This window comes from Rhinopithecus roxellana, chromosome 4 (assembly GCF_007565055.1).
Source record: "Rhinopithecus roxellana isolate Shanxi Qingling chromosome 4, ASM756505v1, whole genome shotgun sequence".
Lineage (NCBI taxonomy): Eukaryota > Metazoa > Chordata > Mammalia > Primates > Cercopithecidae > Rhinopithecus > Rhinopithecus roxellana.
The window spans coordinates 41,811,730-41,835,415 of record NC_044552.1 but is presented as its reverse complement, the minus strand read 5'-3'; the positions used below and the strand labels follow the sequence as shown (position 1 = coordinate 41,835,415).

General features: G+C 33.2%; 1 protein-coding gene across 3 annotated transcripts in view; it reads right to left on the bottom strand.

The window, feature by feature from the left end:
* Positions 1–23,686, bottom strand: part of EYS (eyes shut homolog) — a 1,930,870-nt gene that overhangs the window by 1,712,758 nt on the left and 194,426 nt on the right. For 2 of the 3 annotated variants that reach the window (XM_030928557.1, XM_030928558.1), the window contains exon 9: positions 5,727–5,983. In XM_030928557.1, the coding sequence (XP_030784417.1) occupies positions 5,727–5,983 (257 nt within the window). Of the gene's footprint in view, positions 1–5,726; positions 5,984–19,384; positions 19,473–20,025; positions 20,029–23,686 lie in introns of those variants that run through there. The other variant, XM_030928559.1, reaches the window with a different exon arrangement.

Sequence of the window (23,686 nt, the reverse complement as noted above, 5' to 3'; positions counted from 1 at the left end):
CTAAGGGTTAACAAAAAATAAAAAAAAGTTAAAGAACACAAAGAACAATGCATTGTAAAGTTTAGTAAAGATAGAGAAAGGATTCTATCATTAAACATATGAAGTATTAAACAAAAAGCAGAGAAAACCTTGAGAATAAATCTACGAAAATAAGTTCTTGAAAATAACAATGATATGAAGAAAAGTCCAGCTATTATAAGAGAAAATACAAAAGATAAAAAAATTTGATTTTGATTTCATGTCTATACGTTTTTCTCCTGTTTTATTAGTTTTTTATTGGAATAGCTAGAATTTTACATATCATTGAACTGTTATTCTATGACAATTATACTTTTAAATGTGAGTATTATAAGTAACTCCAGTAATATACGTTAGCAGATTCTTAGCAAATCCTAAGGATTTTTCATAATTTGTGTAACCATTATGATTTAACCCACTTCATTTAAAATATTTTAGAGTTTAGAGTCAGAAGTACTTTCCATGTCTTTGTATAAAGTCACCAAAAGATTGTAAGGCCATAAACAAAACTTCTAATAAACACATCTAAAAGACCAAAATTGTTAGTGCATGAGTGTGTGTAATTTGCAAAATCTTTAAAAATTATGAAAGTAAAGTGCCAGTTTATTAAACAGCTGTTGTGCTAAATTATTAATTCTCCTTCTACTCTTATTTAAAGTGTTTTAAGTTAGAAATGATACCTTATTTATAATATCCTTAATACCAAGCCAACACCATGTTTAATGGTAACAAAAGCTAAAGTCCTTTGAAATTCAGGAACAAAAAATGGATGTTTACTCTCACCATTAATATTGTACGTTGTCTTAGAAACTTGATCAAATGGTATTAAACAGCAACATAATACCGATTAAGTAAATAATAAAAAGAAAATATAAACTACCTTTATGTGTAGATATAATTCTCTCTAGAAATAGTAAGAAAAGTTATATCTTTAAATTTATAAAGAACAATAGCACCTAAGTAAGATACACTTCTCAGGAAAAAATGGTAAAGAGCCTGTAAAAATTTCACATTGTAGGCACTCGACCTTGTTTTTGCTGCTGCAAGAAGTGAAAATCAAAATGAGATATAATCTGATACATAAGAGTGGAGGAAAGTCAAAACCATAATGATTAATAATTGGCATAGTGAAGGTGCAAACCAAATGGTTCTCCTACACACTGTTGGTTGGAGTGTAAACGAGCACAGATAATTTGGTTGTACCAAATCAACAACCCCTCACGTTTTTTTTGATTTAGCAATTTTCTTCAAGTTAGGTGCATTCATTTAAATAAATACTTTGAAGCCATAAAAAGTGAGGTTGTATATTTATCTTATTTATATATACTAATGGCCAACATTCACGTGTTATTTTTAAAAAGGAAGGTTATAAACATATGTACATGAAATCCATTGTTAACATTTTATAAGGGAGGTTGTTCTTTTCATGACATGAATGGTTAGGAAGTTGACAAAAACTAAAGGAAAATGCTCCAGGAGCTCATCTCTGGGAATTTAGGGATGAATACTCCTAGAGACAGATCAGCTCTGTGGTGACTCATCTTGGACTCTACGAAAAGAGTTATGTTGCTTCGAAGATGAGGCTCATTTTCATGAGAAGCTAAATTCTCAGTACATCGAAAGAGTGGGATACTGCTTCTACCTACATCAGAGATCTTAAGCCACTGGATGAGTGGTTTAAGAGCCAGTATGGCTGAACATAGTGCAGAGTGATGAAATTGAGCTTGATGTGATCCTACAATACATCTTGAAAGTCCTGAGCAGACACAAAAGGTTAATGGAATATTTTATGAAGAGAGGATGTACATGCAGCTCCATGAGAGACAGAATATGCTTGGATAAGTGATACCAACAAAAAAACAGTGACTTTAAGGCACAACCCCAGTTACTAAAAACAACATATTTTTCTGAAGGAAGACGACTATATCACGTCAAATTTTGGGGAAAACCATGAATACAAGCAACAGGCTTATATAATATCTCCTACTTTCTCCTCTTAGGCATAAATTACAAAAGAAAACATTATATACAAAATAAAAGCAATTATATAAGATATAAAAGCAATGCTGTTTGTGCATTGGTGTTTTTAAAAGATCACAACACAAAATAGGCTACACTATAAATTTATTTTCTGTAAAACTATCCATGAGGTCTTAACAGAATTGGTGATTATAACGTCTAGGTTAATTCAATGTCTATTCAAAGTATAGAGACTGGAATGCAGAAGGAAGCAATCAAGGGTAAAAATCTTACCAACTGAGTCAGTTTTGAATATCCACTATGAAGTAGTTCAACTCTAATGTGGACAAGATAGTCTTGGGCAGTATGATCACTCCAGTGAGTGCTCTAGAAGTTCGAAGTCACTTAGAAGTTTCTCTCTTTGTATATAATTCCTTTCCCGCCACCCCCTCTAGGTACTTATAGACTGCTTTGGGGAAAATGAAACTATAACCTGAAGGAATATAGTAGAACAGTGAAAATTAGGCATCAATAATTGGCACTGTATAGTGGAAGCTGGGTTCCAGCTGAAATGCAAACGTGGTTGAAACATGCTACTACACTTCTACAGAAATAAAAGTTAGCAGACAAGGAAAGGAAAGGGCCCATGGGGGAAAAAAAAAATCCTGGAATGTAAACGTTTTTGTGTTGCCAAGGTAACTTAGACCTAAAAATAGAATAAAATTGACTGGCTGGCATTTTAGAGAATAGAATCACAAAGATTTGCAAGTCAAATTTATAATATATAAGACTGTAGCAGAAAAGGAGTTTGCTTTAGGATAGCAGCCTCATGGAAATTAGATGAAAACAAGCAAATCTACCAATAAGACTTATCTCAGTCTTATCTCAAGTAGGAAACGGCTGGGCTTGATGTTGTGTAAGAACTTGAATCCTCCTATTGGTTAAAGGAGAACTTCCTAGACTTCTCTGGTAATAAAGGCAATTACAAGAAACGTAAGATGAGAAGATGGTTACTCAAATCAAGAAGGATGAGAAACTTTCATGGTCTTATTTTGACCATGAAAAAATTTTAGAGAACAGTGGTGCTGAAAGTGTCAAAAGGACAAGGGAAGAATATTAACTAAAAAAAAAAAAAAAAAAAAAAAAAAAAAAAATCAATTTTGAATTCATTACTAAAATACTATAGATATAAATAACATTGGAATTGCAAAAAGGTTATAACCTGAAAAAAACACATTCTTTGAAATTATTCCCAGAGTTAAAAACCTTTGGGGAGTTTCAGAAAATTGATTGGAATCAGTTTTAAACCCTGTAGGATTCACTCAAGCATACGGCCTTACCAAATGAATGCATCAGCATCTTCAAGAACTCCAGAGATTAGCGGTTTTCTGAAGAGAAGATTGGACTAGCTGCTTTCCTCATGCTCTGTTTCATGGTAGTTCACACTCAAAAGTGAATTTTACATCTTAGGATCCATACAACTTCTCTCAATTAATATAATTTACTGGGTTTAGAACAGTTTTCTTAAAGTGGTTTGCAGACCAGCAGTGTAAGGATCACCCCAGACATACTGGACGCTAGAGCTACCAAATGAGAAACTCCTAACGTGGGGCCAATAATTGGTGTTGCAACAAGACCTCCAGGTGATTCTATTTACATAAAGTTTGTGATCCTCTGGACTAGAGATACAGAGACTGACATTTAATCTGGAAATTTGAGTATAAGCCTAAAATTTCCAAAAATGTGATGGGGATCAAGGAAATAAAAGGTGATTATACTTGATATAAAAGCCATGGTAACATTGTTTTTAAAATGTTAACGAATGCCTTCAGAAAGCACATGAGTTTGGAGATGGAGGGAGAGAAACCAAATGGATGGGGGGAAAGGAGAGAGCAAGGAGAAATCAAAAGGAAAAGGAAAAAGGGAAGGAGGAGGATCATATATATGATGGGGAGAAAAACCAGGTGGAAAGGGAGAAATCAGATGGGAAGAATTCAAGATGAAGGGAGACACAACTAATAGAAGGTACCAGATAGAGGAGGAGAGGGGGGCTGGAGAGAAAGAGGGGCATCTGCTTTAAACTTCCCCCAAAACATTCTGCTTTCAGTGGGATTAACTCTGCATCCCTGGGAAAGTTTAGGCAGATCAGTTCCTTTACATCTCACTATGTGAAGAGTTTAGAAGTAAGACTGAACATTTTGAACTGAGGAAAGTCAGAGGATTTTTTATAAATCAGTGGGAAGAAAAAAGACACAATAGAAAATACAGGCCTTGCTGATAAGATGGACCTGTGAAGCTTGTGTTGGGTTTAACTTGAAAAGTGAAAGCAACATAATTGGGTTTAACTCCACCTAGAGGAGTAGGCCATACCAATTTTATATTATACTCCAATAATAAGTATCATGTATATATGTGGTAAAACTATATAGTTTATACACAATATATATTTAATGATCATATAATGTACAACCAATATAGAGTTGATATATAAAATAATAGATGACTCATTGATCATGTTTGCAAATACACACGTATTTAGCCATGCAAAAGGATTATGGCAAATTACATTTTCTATTAGTAATGGCATTATGCAGACTGAAATTCATTCTTTATTTTATGTAAAATTACTACTTACTTATATATTTACTGATATTTGGAAGATTGTTAAAGAAATGATATATATGTTTTCTAAGACAGACACCTATATTTTAACAATGCTAGCACATTTATGCAATTTTATTTTTACTTAGAACATGTTTGAATGTGAAGTAACAATGACCAACTTTTTAGTAAGCTTACCAGAATTTTTGCCCTCAAATTTATTTTTGCCTAAAAAAGCTAATCTGGATGGTTATACATTTATTCCAATGATATCATCATTTCCATTTTTGGAACTTATCTTTAAATTGCTTCCAAAACCTTCAACATATTACTTTAAATACCAAGCAGGGAAAATATTTTTCATGTTAAGATGAAAATCCAAATAACTTTTTGAATTGGGTCTGCTTAAGAAAACGGAATAGCCAATTGGACAAAACTTAAAAAAAAAGTTTTATAAGTGATAATGTAATTGTTTTTCCATATGGTCACTGTTCTGATTTTTATAAGGTAATGATAAGTTTGAAATTATTACAAATAGTCATATCAATGTAAGACCAATCATAAAAATATCAAGTAATTAAATTTGAATGCTTGATTTCTGAGATTTAATGTTAAAAATTTTCTTATTACTACACTGTGACTCTTGTTTTCTATGACCATACAGAGAATATAGTACGTTTGTGACTTTACCTTTTCTTAAATGCTATAAATGTCAGGGCATCAAACTGACCTAGACAATACTGAACCAAATTTTATTCGTAAACTAGAAAACACTGTCCATGTGCTCACTCCATGTGCTTATGCAGCCAAACAGAAAGTTGAAATGCAGTTCTAAGCTGTTTAGGCAAAATTATTTGGAGCTTATGGCTGCCTGTTTTTCCCTTCAGACCTTTGACATACACCATCATATTCCCAATGCTTCAGTCTGACCTTATTAGTCTTATTTGCATGAGCAAGGCTGTGTAGTCAGATTAAATTGCCCAAAGAAGCAATCCTATTATTCAAGTGAATGCATTTTTTTTTTTACTTTGCCAAATAAGAAATCACTCTACAATACCAATCAATAGACACATTTGAAATATATCAAATAAATATATTAACAACATTATTTACTAGAAAATTGAATTTATCTGGAAAAAAATACTTGCCTTTAAATCCTGGGACACACTTGCAGAAGAAATATCCCCTTAAATGTATACTAGTTGTTCCATTTTTGCAGGACACAGATTTGCAATCTTCAGTATCTATCTCACAGATGTTCCCTTCATATTTTTGCAGATCGCTAAAGTTACAATTGTGCGAAAGGGCCAGGCAGAGGCCATGCACTGATATACTCTGGTTCCCTAAGCAATAGTCAACATTGACAACACACAATCTGCCAATGTAACTAAGAGAACAGCTGCATCTGAAACACAGAAAAATGAAAAACCCAATTAGTCATATACTTTATATTGATATATTTAAGTATTTAAATCACACATTTATTTAAAAACACAAAGAATTATTTAATGAAGATAGTTGTGGGGTACATTTTAAAAATATTTTCATAGAGTGTCAATTCTTGGCAAAATTACTTCTGATTATTGTGCAGAATTATGAGTGAAAATAACTTTGGTGCTGAATATATCTAGTCTCAAAAACATTCTGCCACTTAATTGCTAAGTTAGCTGGCATAACATCATGAACTCTGCCTATGTTAATGTGTGTGTGTGTGTGTGTGTGTGTGTATTCAAATATTTTTAGGTTGGTGAAAAAGTAATTGTGGCTTTTGTCATTGAAAATGATGGAAAAGTTCACAATTACTTTTGCAACAATCATATGTGTATATATATATATATGAGATTATTCAAACTCAGTTTGTCACTCAATGCAATTATTTAAGATGTAGCTATAAGGCAATGCCAGTTATTCTTGTATTATTCTTTAAATCTATAGTATTTTGAATTTTAAAAGATCTGTATCTTGAATACATGAACATAATTTATGCATTCATTATTTTTATTTTTTAAATACATTTTTAATTAATTTGCAAATTGTGAGGAGATTTTTCCATAGTAATTTCAATTTATCCAATATATTTTTCTAGTAGTTTTTTATGTAGTTTTCTTGTATGTGAAGATAATTGTGAAATAGTCTGCAATTTATGTAGATGTATTTTAAATATTTTTAGGTTTAATGTTGAGAACCATGTTGACTATCAACAAAAGTGGGGATATTTTTCTGGAATTAGAGAGACAAGGATTTTTCACTTTTTTCTTCCTTTCAAATACAGATGTACACAGGAACACACACACATCTGTTCAAGACCTAATGTATTTAATCATTATACATTGAATAAGTTTTCTCGGGTCCTCCTTATATCTAGGCATAATTATAGGTTGGTAAAATAAACTATGAGATCATTTTAATATAATTATACATTACATGACATATCCATATGCATTTCTTTGAATATTTTATATACATACATAAAGTGAAAAAGAAAGCATAAGGTAAAAAAACATGTAAATCATAGTGATGAGTAAAGTATCACAATTTTCAAGTATTCTTTATCAAGCATTCAAAGGGCACTTAACATTATCATATAAACATACCAATGGGCTGAGAAGAGCAATGTCAAATCACTTTGCTTGTTATTATTAATAAAAATTGACCTATTGAACCTAAGTCATTACACTCATAACTCTAAATGACAGGAAGTGTTTGGAGCCAGCAAAAATGTTAAAGGTGAATTAGTTCAAGCCTTTCTTCTTGTAGTTGTAAAGAACTTAGCCATTTAATGCAATTTGTCAAGGATCACTGAGATTATTAATGGTAGGAATATAGTGGATGCCTTGATGTGTTCAAATCACTGGTCTTGGAGAGAAAACTTTTGTTTTAATCATTTTCAAACATTTGTTAAATAAGTATATTTATGCCTGCTTTCCTCATCTACAAAATTCCCAGATGCACATCTATTTCACAGAAGAGTATTGAATGCATTTTTAACGGGCAAGTAACTGTTACTTACTATATCAAACACTCTTACAACAAAGTTGCCTGAAATAAAATCATAGAACACAGTTACTTCCTCTTCTCCCTCCACATACGGAAAAAAAAAAAAAAAAATCCTAGGTAAATTCAAAACAACTGCCACATGGCAAAAAAAAAAAAAAAAAAAAAAAAAAAAAAAAACCCGGGCGCGGTGGCTCAAGCCTGTAATCCCAGCGCTTTGGGAGGCCGAGACGGGCGGATCACGAGGTCAGGAGATCGAGACCATCCTGGCTAACACGGTGAAACCCTGTCTCTACTAAAAAATACAAAAAACTAGCCGGGCGAGGTGGCGGGCGCCTGTAGTCCCAGCTACTCGGAGGCTGAGCCAGGAGAATGGCATAAACCCGGGAGGCGGAGCCTGCAGTGAGCTGAGAACCGGCCACTGCACTCCAGCCCTGGAGACAGAGAGAGACTCCGTCTGAAAAAAAAAAAAAAAAAACATTAGCCTGTGTTAGGCCTGTTTAACCATATTTTTGTAAATTGTTAATAGTGCGTTAATAGTGCTCTTTCACTTTCAACAGTGTTCTGATGATTGGGGTGGTAGATTACATGGGACCCTATATATAATGCCAAGATTATTATATAGTTTTGTGCCTCCACTGTACAAGTTTTAGTCATAATGCTATTTGTTATTCCATGAAAATGAAAAGAAAATTTTAGAGAATTCCTTCCTAAATGGACATCATCTACAAGAATATGAAAGCATATCTTTATAATTCTTTCTGAGCTAATCTCTAATTTATTAAATTTCAACAAAGGTATCAAGAGGTAGACTCTAAATTATATATGGGAAGCTTATGTCATTGAGAGTGTTTTTGAAGATTAAGAGTAATATGGAGGTACCAGCTCAATCAGATACTATAACAAACAAAAACTGTAATAACTGAAATACAGTTTGCCAGTTATCTGTTGGGATCTTGCTTAAGTCTCTAAAACCTACATAGCCTATGAAGAATGATTCCTTTTTAAGTCTGAGCTGTGTGGGGATAGTGACACCTTTTATTAAGAGGAAAATTTAATAGGAGAAAATTTGGGGTAGAAACTAGGAACCTGCATTTGGCCATAGCAAATTTGAAATGATAATTGACTTGATTTTTTTACTTCATAATATTTCATGTATTTTTATATTGACCTGATTTTTTTTTATTGAGCTTTAACATCCTCAAGAGAATACTTTTTCTTTTGTACTAGTCTTTTTAAAATTTGACAAGTTGCAGTTAGAGCAACAACCTACTTGTTCCCAATTTTGGAATTTTTCAAATTTTATTTTTGACACAACATAGGCACATTCCCTTATTGTTTAGAATTACCATTTCTATATCAACCTACCTGCAATATAAACCTACCTACACATATATATATTTATATATATATATTTAAATTCTCAAAAATGATTATATCTTTTTTTTTTTTTTTTTTTTTTTTTTGAGACGGTGTCTCGCTCTGTCGCCCGGACTGGAGTGCAGTGGCCAGATCTCAGCTCACTGCAAGCTCCGCCTCCCGGGTTTACGCCATTCTCCTGCCTCAGCCTCCCGAGTAGCTGGGACTACAGGCGCCCGCCACCTCGCCCGGCTAGTTTTTGTATTTTTAGTAGAGACGGGGTTTCACCGTGTTAGCCAGGATGGTCTCGATCTCCTGACCTCGTGATCCACCCGTCTCGGCCTCCCAAAGTGCTGGGATTACAGGCTTGAGCCACCGCGCCCGGCCGATTATATCTTAGTAATATATAATACTCTGAAATTTTATCTTTCCATTTAATGATATGTCTGAGATACCAATCCAAATTAGCACATTTTGTTTTCAAAGGTTGCAAATATTCTATTATATGAATATACTATAGTATTTTACCCTCAGAAGACACTGTAGTTACTATGTGTTTTAATTTGTTGTGCTAATATTTATACAGAAATGGAAGTCTTCATACAAATATATTAGTGGATTCTGTAAAGAGGATCCATAGGATAAATCCCTTGCAAAATTGACCTTAATCAAAAGGAAATCACATGTTTAATTTTAATAGTTCTTATCAAAGCCCTCTCTAAAAGGCTGATGTTCAGAATGCTGGGCTTTCCAAACACTGGAGAGTTCTGCATGTCATAAAACGTTTTAGTATTTACCAGGTTGATTAGAAAACCTATCCTATTTTGCTATGATTTTTATGTGTTTATGAATATCTGCACTTTTTTTGCAAAGTTACTGGTCATTTACCTTTTTGTTTCTTATTAGCAATCTATTTTTGGTGATTTTTCTTAAATAATTTATATTTTTAACACTAATTTTATAATTAGCACAAAAGAAAATAAGCTATCAACACTTCCTTCTCCTTTGCACCACAAACTTCCCCTGACCCCCCCAAAAAGCAACTCGGCAATCTGTTGCTTTCTAATGTCCATTGTTTGAAAGCTCATTGAGATGTTCTTAGGAAAGTGTCGCTTCTGATGCATTGGAACTAGTCCAAAATTTCTGAAATGCCAAGCATTTTGGTTTTAAATTTATTTCCAAGTTTTAATATTCTGGTTTATTTTAATTTATATTTTCATAAAATACTATGTAAATATTCCTATAATACATGCAAATATTTCTTATAGAATAACTATAGTGTCTTCTGAGGGTAAAATATTACAGTGCATTTCCATTTCTAACTCATCATGACACCTATATATAACTACTTTAAGATGTTTAACTATTTTTGTGTTTTCATTTATCTCAATGTTTCCAAATAAAATATTTTACATTTATTACTTAATAAAAAAGCACATTTAAACATTATTCATTGATGTCATCCTATGGAAGAGAAGTATTTACATTTCTTACACTGCTCCTTACCCCAAAACACACACACACGCATGCACGTGCACGCACACGCGCACACACACACACACAAACACACACACACAGATAATCACACTAAGCCCTTATTTCGTTCTCCCAATATAAAATTAGGTTAATTTTGTGATAAATTAACTGCATTGTATATAATTTTGTCTTTAGTGGTATCATATACAGCTGAAAGAGGTGGTATATATTTACTTTTACAGAACATTTTTGTTTTCCTGGCAGTTATTAATCACTTTATTTTTAGTTTTGTTTACTTATTCTAGGCACCCAGTCATCATTACTTCCCCATGTCCCTCAATATGCAAAATACATTGAATATTCTCTCAGCCTCAGTGTTTTTGTCCTTAGAAATGGGTCTTGTGAATGGTTAGATCCGTAGACTCACTGCACAGTGTCTTCTGGGATGACTCTTCACCTTCATCCTGGAAAGCTTTACCTCCTGTCTTCTGGTTTGCATCCTCAGTTTCCTAAATTCCTCATCTTTTTCCTTACTTGACTTCCTATTTTAAGTGAAGTATATTATTTTTAGGTTAGACCTCTTGAGAACTAAAAATGTTCACATATTGTAGATCTGAAAACTATTTTTTCTACCTTTTCCTTATTACTTTGAGGGCAGTGATCTTCAGTTTTGGAGTTTTTTCAAAAGTTTAACATGCTTCTCGTCTTTGTATTTCCTCTGAATTCTCTCTCCACCTTCTAACCCCCAACTGACTTTGGTCTCTGGCTGTGAAGTTAAGAGAATTTCTTAACATATATGGTTATGCTTGACTCTCCACTTATATTGAAAAATAAATCACCATTTCAAATATGGTTTGAAATTCCACGTATTCATTGTGAATGGTTTCCAAGTGACTAACTTTATTGCACTGTGATCAAGTAGAGACCTGGCTGATTTGTTTAAGAACTCTCTAACTCTCTCAGTCTGTATTTTTTACCTAGATCCAGTCAGTGACAGTCAGGAGAAGTGACCTGGCCACCTATATTTTTAGAGTAGCATAGGGAAAAATACCTTGTTACCTTTGTTTTGGGAGTAGCCTTTTACTTAATTTCTCCTCTGTAGTATTGCACCACATCCCTGGGCTCTGTGTATTGCTCAAGAATGGAACAGGCTGTTTTTTTTCCAGATGCTTGAATGTTTTTGGAGTTCATGCCTTTTATAAATTACGCATTTTAATATAACACCTGCATCTGTTTTTCCTTTAATAGCTTCTCAATCTTGTGTCATGTTTAGAAAAGCCTCCCCAATTTAAGATATACAAATACTCACTCTCATTGTCTTTTAGAAAGCAATAGTTTTATTTCATAAATGAATTATTGTGGGGAAAAGAAAGAGAGACCAGACTGTTACTGTGTCTATATAGAAAGTAGACATAAGAGACTACATTTTGTTCTGTATTTGAGATGCTGTTAATCTGTAACCCTACCCCCAACCCTGTGCTTGCAAGAGACAAGTGCTGTGGTGACTCAAGGTTTAATGGATTTGGAGCTGTACAGGATGTGCTTTGTTAAACAAGTGCCTGAAGGCAGCATGCTTGTTAAAAGTCATCACCATTCTCTTAATCTCAAGTACCCAGGGACACATATACTGTGGAAGGTCGCAGGGAACTCTGCCTAGGAAAGCTAGGTATTGTCCAAGGTTTCTCCCCATGTGATAGTCTGAAATATGGTCTCGTGGGAAGGGAAAGACTTGATCTTCCCCCAGCCTGACACCTGTGAAGGGTCTGTGTTGAGGATTAGTAAAAGAGGAAAGAAGGCCTCTTGGCAGTTGAGATAGAGAAAGGCATCTGTCTCCTGCCCGTCCCTGGGCAATGGAAGGTCTTGGTGTAAAACCCCATTGTATGTTCCATTTATTGAGATGGGAGAAAACTGCCTTAGGGCTGAAGGTGGGACTTGCTAGTGGCAATGCTGCTCTTTATGCACTAAAAAGGTTTATGGAGACATTTTCACATGCATATCAAGGCACAGCACTTTTCCTTAAATTTATTCATGTCACAGAGATCTTCATTCATATGTCTTTCTGCTGACCTCCCTACTATGATCCTATTATCCTGCCACTTCCCCTTTTCCTAGATGGTAAAGATAATGATCAATAAATACTGAGGGAACTCAGAGGCCGGTGCTGGTGCGAGTCTTCTGTATGGTGAGCGCCGGTTCCCTGGGCCCACTTTTTCTTTCTCTATACTTTGTCTCTGTGTCTTATTTCTTTTCTCAAGTCTCTCTTCCACCTAAGGAGAAACGCCCACAGGTATGGAGGGGCAGGCCACCCCTTCAAATTATCTGATAAATTTTTAAATGGTGTAATTTCTTTTCTACCACTGATTAGAAATGCTATTTATAATAAAATAAAATCATATAGATAAGTACATATATTTATATATAAGATATATACGCATATGACTCATATATGTGAGTCACAGTCTGCCTCAGTAGAAGGTGTTTAACACCCAAGAACATATTTTAATACCTTGCTTTATATCTTTTCTCATACTCTTATAGTTTTTTTCTTTCAACTTTTATCCTCTTTATACATATAGCAAAACAAAAGTTTCATTTTTATTTTATATGAGACCATGTAGAATTTATATATGAATTTAGAGTTACCATATTTAAAACATTGAGCCTTTCTACCCAAGAACACGCTATGCAACTGAAAGCATTTAATAATCTTTCATAAATCGTCATTATAATTTTAAGATTTTCTTTTGCTATGCATTTATAACAGTTTATTCTTATGTGTTCTATGTTTTGGATTACTATTATAAATAAGATATTTGTCTTCATTTTATTTTCTAAATGACATTTATTTCTTATTGTAAATCTATACATTTCTTATGAAGATTTGTCAGTAGACCACAATATAAAATTATTTTATTTCTAATACGTTTTTTAAATCAATTCTTTTATTTTACTATATTCATAATCATATCTATAAACCACAATAATTGTGTGTCTTCCTACCAATTTATACTACCTCATTTTTTGATTTTTTCATATACTTAAATACTTTTAGGAGCCTAAATTAATAGCAGGTATTATTGATTGTAATGCAAACTGCTTTCAGTACGTCAACATAAAGCTAAATAAAAACTACTTTGTATCTGGTTTAACACTTTCTGTCTGAAATTCCACCTTGATACATCAAGTCTGTAGTTCCAGCCTTGTTCTTGTTAGGATCTCTCCAGTAATTTTTTCTATTACATGTTTTTTAATCCTTCTAAGTCAAATTGTTATAATGAACCTCTTAAACAACCTAGAATTGGTCTGTTTTAGTTTGATTTTTGAGGTAATTTAATGGATGTTAATAACCAATATATCTTTTATGTGTTTATAATTTTTTTTATTTTGAAATGTGAATTGTGTTTTATTTCTTTATTTGGTGAATTGGTTTGTAATGTGATTTATTTGTTATAATTTTGAAATATTTGCCTGGCTTTGATCTTCTATTAGTTATATTTTTAAAGGTGTATAATCTACTTAGCTTTGTACTTCTTGAAACAGATAAACTAAAATCAGTCAGACCAATATTTTCTGTTAATTGTACATTTCTGGTTTTTGTAGTACACACTTTACTTCATTAAATGGAATTCATCATGTATCCTACCTACACACTTAATATTAAAAATAAACCAAGATAATTCCCTAACTCTAATATAAAAAGTATGAGACCACTAATTTATAAGACCACTATTTCTATACAAAGATACTAAGGAATGACTAAACTAGAAGACACACTGAAGTGGTTAGCTGTTTGTACTCATACACAGAATTATCTTGGGTTTGGTAGCCATAAATAAAGACTGTTAATAGTCATTTCCTATTAGACACTCAAGTAGGATGATGTATTTTTTTCAATATGGTTAACAAATTCTAAGAAATTTCTGAGTGAAAAATAATATTTATTGATTTAACATAAAATCTTTATTCCTGATATATTCAATGATTATTAAAATTGTGTAAAAATATTTTGTGCCAATATCTGACCTGAAATTCAGATCTAGCCTTAGATATTTATATGTAGGTTTTATATACACATTAACTTATGCTGTGACTTTTAGAAATTGTGCAATCCATGGAAAACGTTTTCTTTGCCTGAATTGTTCTGTGTATTGAAAGATTTATAGCATTCATCATTCACTACCCACATGCTAAATGTCAGCTGTTCCAGCCAATTATTCTGAATATTGACAATGACTCTAGAAATTCCCAAGATGCTTCTAGAAGACAAAATACTCTCCCTGAAAATCACTGAGCTAAAATAAATTTCTCCAATTTACAAAAGCACTCATCACTTGTCACCCAACCATGTACTAGTATGTCAAGCATTTTGTCATCATAATTAATAAATTCAAATAAATTGTAATATATATGTGTACACTGGCATTGAGTACTAAGATAAATGGCTATCAGATTGAAAGCTTTTCAGGGAGAAATACATCAATTTTGATAAAATATAAATTTTGATGAAAATTATAGTAACCTACAAATGTTATTGATATCTTGAAATTATGTAAATTTAAAGAAATTTTCTTTGAGATATCAAATTGGACTAAAATAATTTACGGATGTATTGCTAACTGTATTATTAAATATATAAATTTTAAAATACAGTTAAATGGGAAAATAGTGAATAATACAAAAAGTAAAAAGCAGAAGCCTACTAGGTAAAATTCTATAAGTTAAAAATATGACCTAATGTGAAAATATTATAATTATTAGTTTTTATGATTTATATTGTTAATGAAAAAACTTCTAGGAATAGAAAAAAATACAATGTATTCCTTTACTTACTATCCTGAGTCCTAAAGTTATGACCCAAATACCTTATAAACTGTGGATGCTCAATTAATGTGTTAATATTATCCACAAATGCATTTTAAACTTGAATAAGCTATGCTCAAGACAAAGATCACCTTTTAGAGATTCTCCATAAAAGGGTGCATGAAATTCCAAGTCTTAGAATATAATTTGAAAAGAAATGCAAAAGAGTTATATCAATAAAAACTATTGAAATATAAATTTAAATAAAAATCTGACTCAGGTAGTATAAAATTATATAACATGCATAAATCATTTTATTGTTTGAGATATGAAATTAAAGGATGAAAAATCATAAAACCTGAAGCTATAATATAGTCAAACTTTCATTTTAAATATATAACGTATGTATTTGGGAAAAATATATGAGAGATAATTGTGTATAGATGAGTTAAGTTCCAACCCATATGAAACTTGAAACTTTATTATTGAAAAATGCTTCATTTAATGAAGTTTGTCATAATAATTTTGGTATGTGACGGGAAATACAATGATATGCACTCTAGAATTGCTTAAATGAATGATTTCTATATCATTTTACTACAAAGATTTAAGAACCAAGATTATTTGGTTTTCCAGAGCATAACAGAGAAAATATATCCGTGTATGTAAGTGCTTTAGACAAAAAGATTTTAGACACTTGATCTAGTGGTATCAAGACTGGCCCAAACCCAAAAATACATTCAATATGATACTTTCTTTTTTTTTTTTTTTTTTGAGACAGAGTCTCGTTGTGTTGCCCAGTCTGGAGTACAGTGGCCGGATCTCAGCTCACTGCAAGCTCCGCCTCCCGGGTTTCCGCCATTCTCCTGCCTCAGCCTCCCGAGTAGCTGGAACTACAGGCGCCCTTCACCTCGCCCGGCTAGTTTTGTGTATTTTTTAGTAGAGACGGGGTTTCACTGTGTTAGCCAGGATGGTCTCGATCTCCTGACCTCGTGATCCGCCCGTCTGGGCCTCCCAAAGTGCTGGGATTACAGGCTTGAGCCACCGCGCCCCGCATGATACTTTCATATGTAGTTCAATATCTTTTTTGTTTTGAAGGTAAAAAATACAAGCATATAAAACTTTTACTTGATGGCAGAAAAGTTTGCATAGTATAGCCAAATTAAATAAATAAACCTAAAACAACTATTCAATTTGTTAATAAAATCACTGACATCATGGCAGAAATTACAATAGTCTTGGAATAAATAATTATCAGACTTTTTGGATCAGAAATAATTTAAGAAAATCCTGGTCAAATTATACTATATTTTTGTGCCAAATTCACATAAAGCTCTATTTTTACAAGCCTCCTGACTCTACAGAAATAGTTTTTGAAACTATACCTGATTTTCTTATGGACTTTTAGATTTTGCACTTGGAAACAGAACTCTTGCTTATAACTGAAAATTATGTTTTGGATATATTTAACATTACACAGAAAATGTGAATCTCCTAAAATAGGCTGTAAAGGAAACAGGTTTAATTTAAAGCTTCCAGAAAGAAAGCCAGAAGACACGTTGCTATAATCAAGCAACTTGTATGTTCAGAAAGTGAAAAAAAAATAATTATTTTAGTACTTTAAAAAATATGTTCACTTTTTAAATAAAATAGAACAACCATGAGATGTGTTCTGAAGAGTATATAATCTTACCTATGTATAGTACACTACCTGGGAACAGATATCATGTCTCACTGTCATAACGTTTTGAACAGTATATTCCAATTAGAGGATATTCAATAAATAATAAATGTACAAATGAAGATATTTCATTCTGTTATAGTATTTCTGGTAGCAAGTAGGGATTGGTGACTTAGACATAAATTTGAGGCTTCAAAAAGAGGTGGGAGTCATGAACACTTCACAGTCGGGGGATGGTATTAAGAAATTATCGGCCGGGCGCGGTGGCTCAAGCCTGTAATCCCAGCACTTTGGGAGGCCGAGACGGGCGGATCACTAGGTCAGGAGATCGAGACAATCCTGGCTAACACGGTGAAACCCCGTCTCTACTAAAAAATACAAAAAACTAGCCGGGCGAGTTGGCGGGCGCCTGTAGTCCCAGCTACTTGGGAGGCTGAGGCAGGAGAATGGCGTAAACCCGGGAGGCGGAGCTTGCAGTGAGCTGAGATCCGGCCACTGCACTCCAGCCTGGGAGACAGAGCGAGACTCCGTCTCAAAAACAAACAAACAAACAAACAAACAAACAAACAAAAAAACAGAAATTATCATCCCATACTTAGCAAATCTTTCCTGGTCTTAACTAACAATATGGCTGGTATGATTTTTTCTTTGGCTCATTAAACATTTTATAAATTCCCAGAAAAAACTTTTGAACATTTCAGGGCAAAAAATGTGGTAATATGCTGACCTGTTTGAAACACGTCATTAATATTATGAATTTTAATCTGTACCCATTTACAATACATTTTAAAAGAAAATGTTTATACATTATTCATTAATTTTGTGTCTGTTATCATCATCACCATTATTCGTGTCTATTATTATAATACTGTCATTACTTTGCCTTATAAATTGAGTTTAATTGAAAAATTTCTCCATCCCCAAATCACAAAGATATTTTTCTACATTTCTTTCATTTATATCATAATTTTACCTTTTACGTTTAGATCCCTATACATATTTAGAGTCTCCTTCTACATAAGGTATAAAGTTGTAATCCAGTTTCATTTAAGGTCTTATAATAAGTCATTTCCTCAATACCATTTACTAAAGAACCCTGTATGTTCAAACGAAATTATAGCCGAATTTCTCATATATCAAGATCCCATATATACTTGGATTGTTGTTAGAGCTCTCTGTTGACCCATTATTATTATTATTATTATTATTATTATTATTATTATTTTCCTTTAAAGGCACCCACACCATTAGTCCCTTTTCAAAGATAACTTTATAATTTGGAAAACGTTATTCATAAATATATATAACATGATAATTAGTGTCTAAAATAACTTGCAATATTTTTGTTGTTGCATTAAATGTGTGAATTAATTTGGGAAGAATCAATATTTTAACTAATTTAAGGCCTAATATTTAAGTCCATGCATTATGTTTCCATTTATTCAGAGTATATATAATTTTCTCTTTTTCATTGAGCTTAGTGGTACATAGAGGGTCTCTTTAACAGAGAATTAGAACTTTTTTTTAATTCTAAAGATTTTGCATTTCTTTTGACATTATAACAGGTAGTATCACATATATAATTTCTAGATATTGCAACTGATATGGAAAAACTTAATTTTACATAAAATACTTGTACCTGCAAAATTTGCTGGGCTCCATTGTTAGTATTATGAGACAATATCAAGAACTCATTAAAGTGTTGATAATTTCAATTGCAAAAATCCCAAGATTTTCTGGATGTCAAAAAATAATGGCAAACAAAAGAGAATCACAACATCAGAAAAAAAGGAAATTTTATCACAAAATTAAGGAAAATTTTCCTGATAAATAAAAAGCTTCTGAAAATCATTGTTTCATTAAACAAGTATTTGTTGAGCACTACTCTATGTGTCTTTTTGCTTACTACTTTTCCTTATCAAAATGTTTTCAATGTTCATCCATATTAAAGCATGTATCGGTAATTCATTTTTTCTATTGCTGAATAACATTTCATTGCATGAATATAACAAATTTTATATATACATTCATCAGTTGATGGTCATTTGGGTTGTTTCAACTTTTTGACTCTTTTAAACAAAACTGCAAACACTCACATACAAATTTTTGTAAGAACATGTATGTTCATTTTTTTGAGTCTACACTAGAAGTAGAATTGCTGGGTCACATGGAAATTCTATGATTAGACTATACAAGTGGGTGTAAAGTGTTATCTCACAGTTTTGATTTAAAATTCCAGTCTTTCAGCCTTTCACCATTAAGTATAATGTTAGTTATGTTTCTTTGTTCTTCTTGTTTATTTTAGACTTCCCTTATCAGATTGTGGAAGTTCTCTTTTATTCTTCATTTGTTGAGTGTTTGTTTCATAAATAGTTGTGAGATTCTGTAACATGCTTTTTTTTCTACATCTATTTATATTATCATGCGTTTTCTTTTTTATTTATTCTATTGATAAAGTAAATTACATTAGTTGATTTTAAAAAAAATAAACCAACCTTATATTCTTATGATAAATCCCATCTGGTCATGCTGTATAAATCTTTCTACATGTTGCTGAATTTGTTGTAATACTGTGTTGAGGGTTCTTGTGTGAATTAATTTGGGAAGAATTAATATTTTAACTAATTTAAGGGCTAATATTTAAGTCTATGCATTATACTTCCATTTATTCAGAGTTTATATAATTGCCTCTTTTTCATTAAGTTTAATGGTATATAGAGGGATTGAAAATATAAAACATAGATTTGCTTATAGTTTTCTTGTGATTTGTCAGGTTGTGCTATTGTTGTAATATCGGCCTCATAAAATGAGTTGGGAAATGTTCCCTGCTCTTTTATTTTTGGAGGAGATGGTGAATAACTACTCTTAATTTTGCTTTAAATATTTGTTACAATGTCAAATGAAGTCATCTCAGCGTGGGCATTTCATAGTGTTAATTTATGTTGGTTTGTTTAATTACTGATTCAATCTTTGTGCTTGTTATAGGTTAGATTTCCTATTTCTTCTTGAATCAATTTCAGTAGTTGGTATTTTTCTTTTTTCTTTTTTTTTCTCTTTTTTTTTTTTTGAGACGGAGTCTCGCTCTGTCGCCCAGGCTGGACTGCAGTGGCCGGATCTCAGCTCACTGCAAGCTCCACCTCCTGGGTTTATGCCATTCTCCTGCCTCAGCCTCCCGAGTAGCTGGGACTACAGGCGCCTGCCACCTCGCCCGGCTAGTTTTTTTTTTTTTTTTTGTATTTTTCAGTAGAGACGGGGTTTCACTGGGTTAGCCAGGATTGTCTCGATCTCCTGACCTCGTGATCCGCCTGTCTCGGCCTCCAAAAGTGCTGAGATTACAGGCTTGAGCCACCGCGACCGGCCTATTTCAATTTTTTGAAATATATTACAGCTTGTTTTATAGCATATCGTAGGATATGGTCTATCCTTGAGAATGTGCCATGTACATTTAAGAAGGTTATTCTGCTGTTGTTGGGTAATGTGTTTTATAGCTATCTACTATTTCTAGGTGATTTAAAATGTTCAAATCTTCTATATCTTAGTTGATTTCCAGCCAACTGTTATATCTGCTGTTGAAAGTAGAATATTAGAGTCTCTAATTGTTATTGCTGAATTAGCTATTTCTCCCTTAAATTATTTTTTAGCTTCATTATTTTAAGGCTCTGTTGTTAGTTGTATATATACATGCATCTACACACACACACACACATATATGTTTGTAATCACGACCTTTTCTGACAGTTAGACTCTTTTATAATTATATCCTTCTTTTCCTCTAGTAACTGTTTCATTTTTTCTCTTAATATATATTTTATTCTCTTAATATCTATTTTTTTTCCCTGACGTTAGTATAGGCACTCCAGTTTTCTTCTTGTTGCAGTTTGAATGATATATTTTTTATTGCTTTACTTTCACCTTATTCGTATCTTTGAATCTAAAGTATCTTCCATAAACCATGTATATATATTAACACACACACATATGTATACATATGTATGCATCTTCTATAGATCGTATATAGTTAACTAAATAAGAAAACAGCCAGTCTAAAATCTCTATCTTTTGATTGAATTTCTGAAATCACTTTAGTTAAATATTTTTGATATATTTGAATTTATGCCTGCCATTTTACTTTTTGTTTTCCACATGTCTCATATCGCTTCTGTATCTCTGTTTTTCTCATTCTAATTATTCTGATACTAGTTTATTTTATACTAAGTACATATTACTCTAGGGCAATATTTTATTTTATTGTATTTATTTTTTCATGATAGGGTCTCACTCTGTTGTCCAGGCTGGAGTGCAGTGGCACAATCATAGCTAATTGCAGCTTCTAACTCCTGGGCTCAAGTGATACTTCTTCCTCAGCCTCCCAAGTAGCTAGGACTACAGGTGTGCACAACAATGCCTGGCTGATTTTTAAAATTTTTTGTAGAGACAGGTTATCACTATGTTGCCCAGGCTGGTCTCAAACTCCTGGGCTCAAGCTACTCTCTTCCCCTGGCCTCTCAAAACACTGAGATTACAGACATAAGCCACTGTGCCAGATCATGAGGGCAACATTTTAAATTTTTTAATGCTATTTTTACTAAAGTATATGAGTTTTTGTTGTTGCTTTTTTTTTGTTTTTTTTAAATACTTTAAGTTCTAGGGTACATGTGCACAACATGCAGGTTTGTTATGTATGTATACATGCGCCATGTTGGAGTGCTGAACCCATTAACTCGTCACTTACATTAGATATTTCTCCTAATGCTATCCCTCCCCCCTTCCCCCACCCCACAATAGGCCCCAGTGTGTGATGTTCCCCTTCCTGTGTCCAAGTGTTCTCATTTTTCGATTCCCATCTATGAGTGAGAATGTGCGGTGTTTGGTTTTCTGTTCTTGCGATAGTTTGCTGAGAATGATGGTTTCCAGCTGCATCCATGTTCCTACAAAGGATACAAACTTGTCCTTTTTTATGGCTGCATAGTATTCCATGGTGTATATGTGCCACATTTCTTTCTCCAGTCTGTCACTGATGGACATTTGGGTTGGTTCCAGTCTTTGCTATTTTGAATAGAGCCACAGTAAACATAGGTGTGCATATGTCTTTATAACAGCATGATTTATAATCCTTTGGGCATATACCCAGTAATGGGATGGCTGGGTGAAATGGTATTTCTAGTTCTAGATGCTTGAGGAATCACCACACTGTCATCTGCAATGGTTGAACTAGTTTACATTCCCACCAACAGTTTGAAAGTGTTCCTATTTCTTCACATCCTCTCTAGCACCTGTTTTTTCCTGATTTTTTTAATGAATCGCCATTCTAGCTGGTGTGAGATGGTATTCTCATTGTGGTTTTGATTTGCATTTCTTTGATGGCTAGGGATGATGAGCATTTTTTCATGACTGTTGGCTGCATAAGTGTCTTCTTCTGAGAAGTGTCTGTTCATATCCTTTGCCCATTTTTTGATGGGGTTGTTTGTGTTTTCCTGTAAATTTGTCTGAGTTCTTTGTAGGTTCTGGATATTAGCCCTTTGTCAGATGAGTAGATTGAAAAAAATTTTTCCCATTCTGTAGGTTGCCTGTTCACTCTGATGGTAGTTTCTTTTTCTGTGCAGAAGCTCTTTAGTTTAATTAGATCCCATTTCTCCATTTTGGCTTTTGTTGCCATTGCTTTTGGTGTTTAGACATGAAGTCCCTGTCCATGCCTATGTCCTGAAGTTTACTGCCTAGGTTTACTTCTAGGGTTTTATGGTTTTAGGCCTAACATTTAAGTCTCTAATCCATCTTGAATTAATTTTTCTATAAGGTGTAAGGAATGGATCCAGTTTCAGCTTTCTGCATATTGCTAGCAAGTTTTCCCAGTACCATTTATTGAATAGGGAATCCTTTCCCCATTTCTTGTTTTTGTCAGATTTGTCAAAGATCAGATGGTTGTAGATGTGTAGTATTATTTCTGAGGGCTCTGTTCTGTTCCATTGCTTTATATCTCTGTTTTGGTACCAGTACCATGCTGTTTTGGTTACTATAGCCTTGTAGTAGTCAGGTAACATGATGCCTCCAGATTTGTTCTTTTGGCTTAGGACTGTCTTGGCAATGCGGGCTCTTTTTTGGTTCCATATGAACTTTAAAGAAGTCTTGTCCAATTCTGTGAAGAAAGTCATTGGTAACTTAATGGGGATGGCATTGAATCTATAAATTACCTTGGGCAGTATGACCATTTTCATGATATTGATTCTTCCTATCCATGAGCATGGAATGTTCTTCCATTTGTTTGTGTCCTCTTTTATTTCATTGAGCAGTAGTTTGTAGTTCTCATTGAAGAGGTCCATCACATCCCTTGTAAGTTGGATTCCCAGGTATTTTATTCTCTTTGAAGCTATTATGAATGGGAGTTCACTCATGATTTGGCTCTCTGTCTGTTATTGGTGTATAAGAATGCTAGTGACTTTTGCACATTGATTTTGTATCCTGAGACATTGCTGAAGTTACTTATCAGCTTGAGGAGATTTTGGGCTGAGACGATGGGGTTTTCTAAATATACAATCATGTCATCTGCAAACAGGGACAATTTGACTTCCTCTTTTCCTAATTGAATATCCTTTATTTCTTTCTCTTGCCTGATTGTCCTGGCCAGAACTTCCAACACTATGCAGAGACACACATAGGCTCAAAATAAAGGGATGGAGGAAGATCTACCAAGCAAATGGAAAACAAAAAAAAAGCAGGGGTTGCAATCCTAGTCTCTGATAAAACAGACTTTAAACCAACAAAGTTCAAAAGAAAGAAAGGCCATTACATAATGGTAAAGGG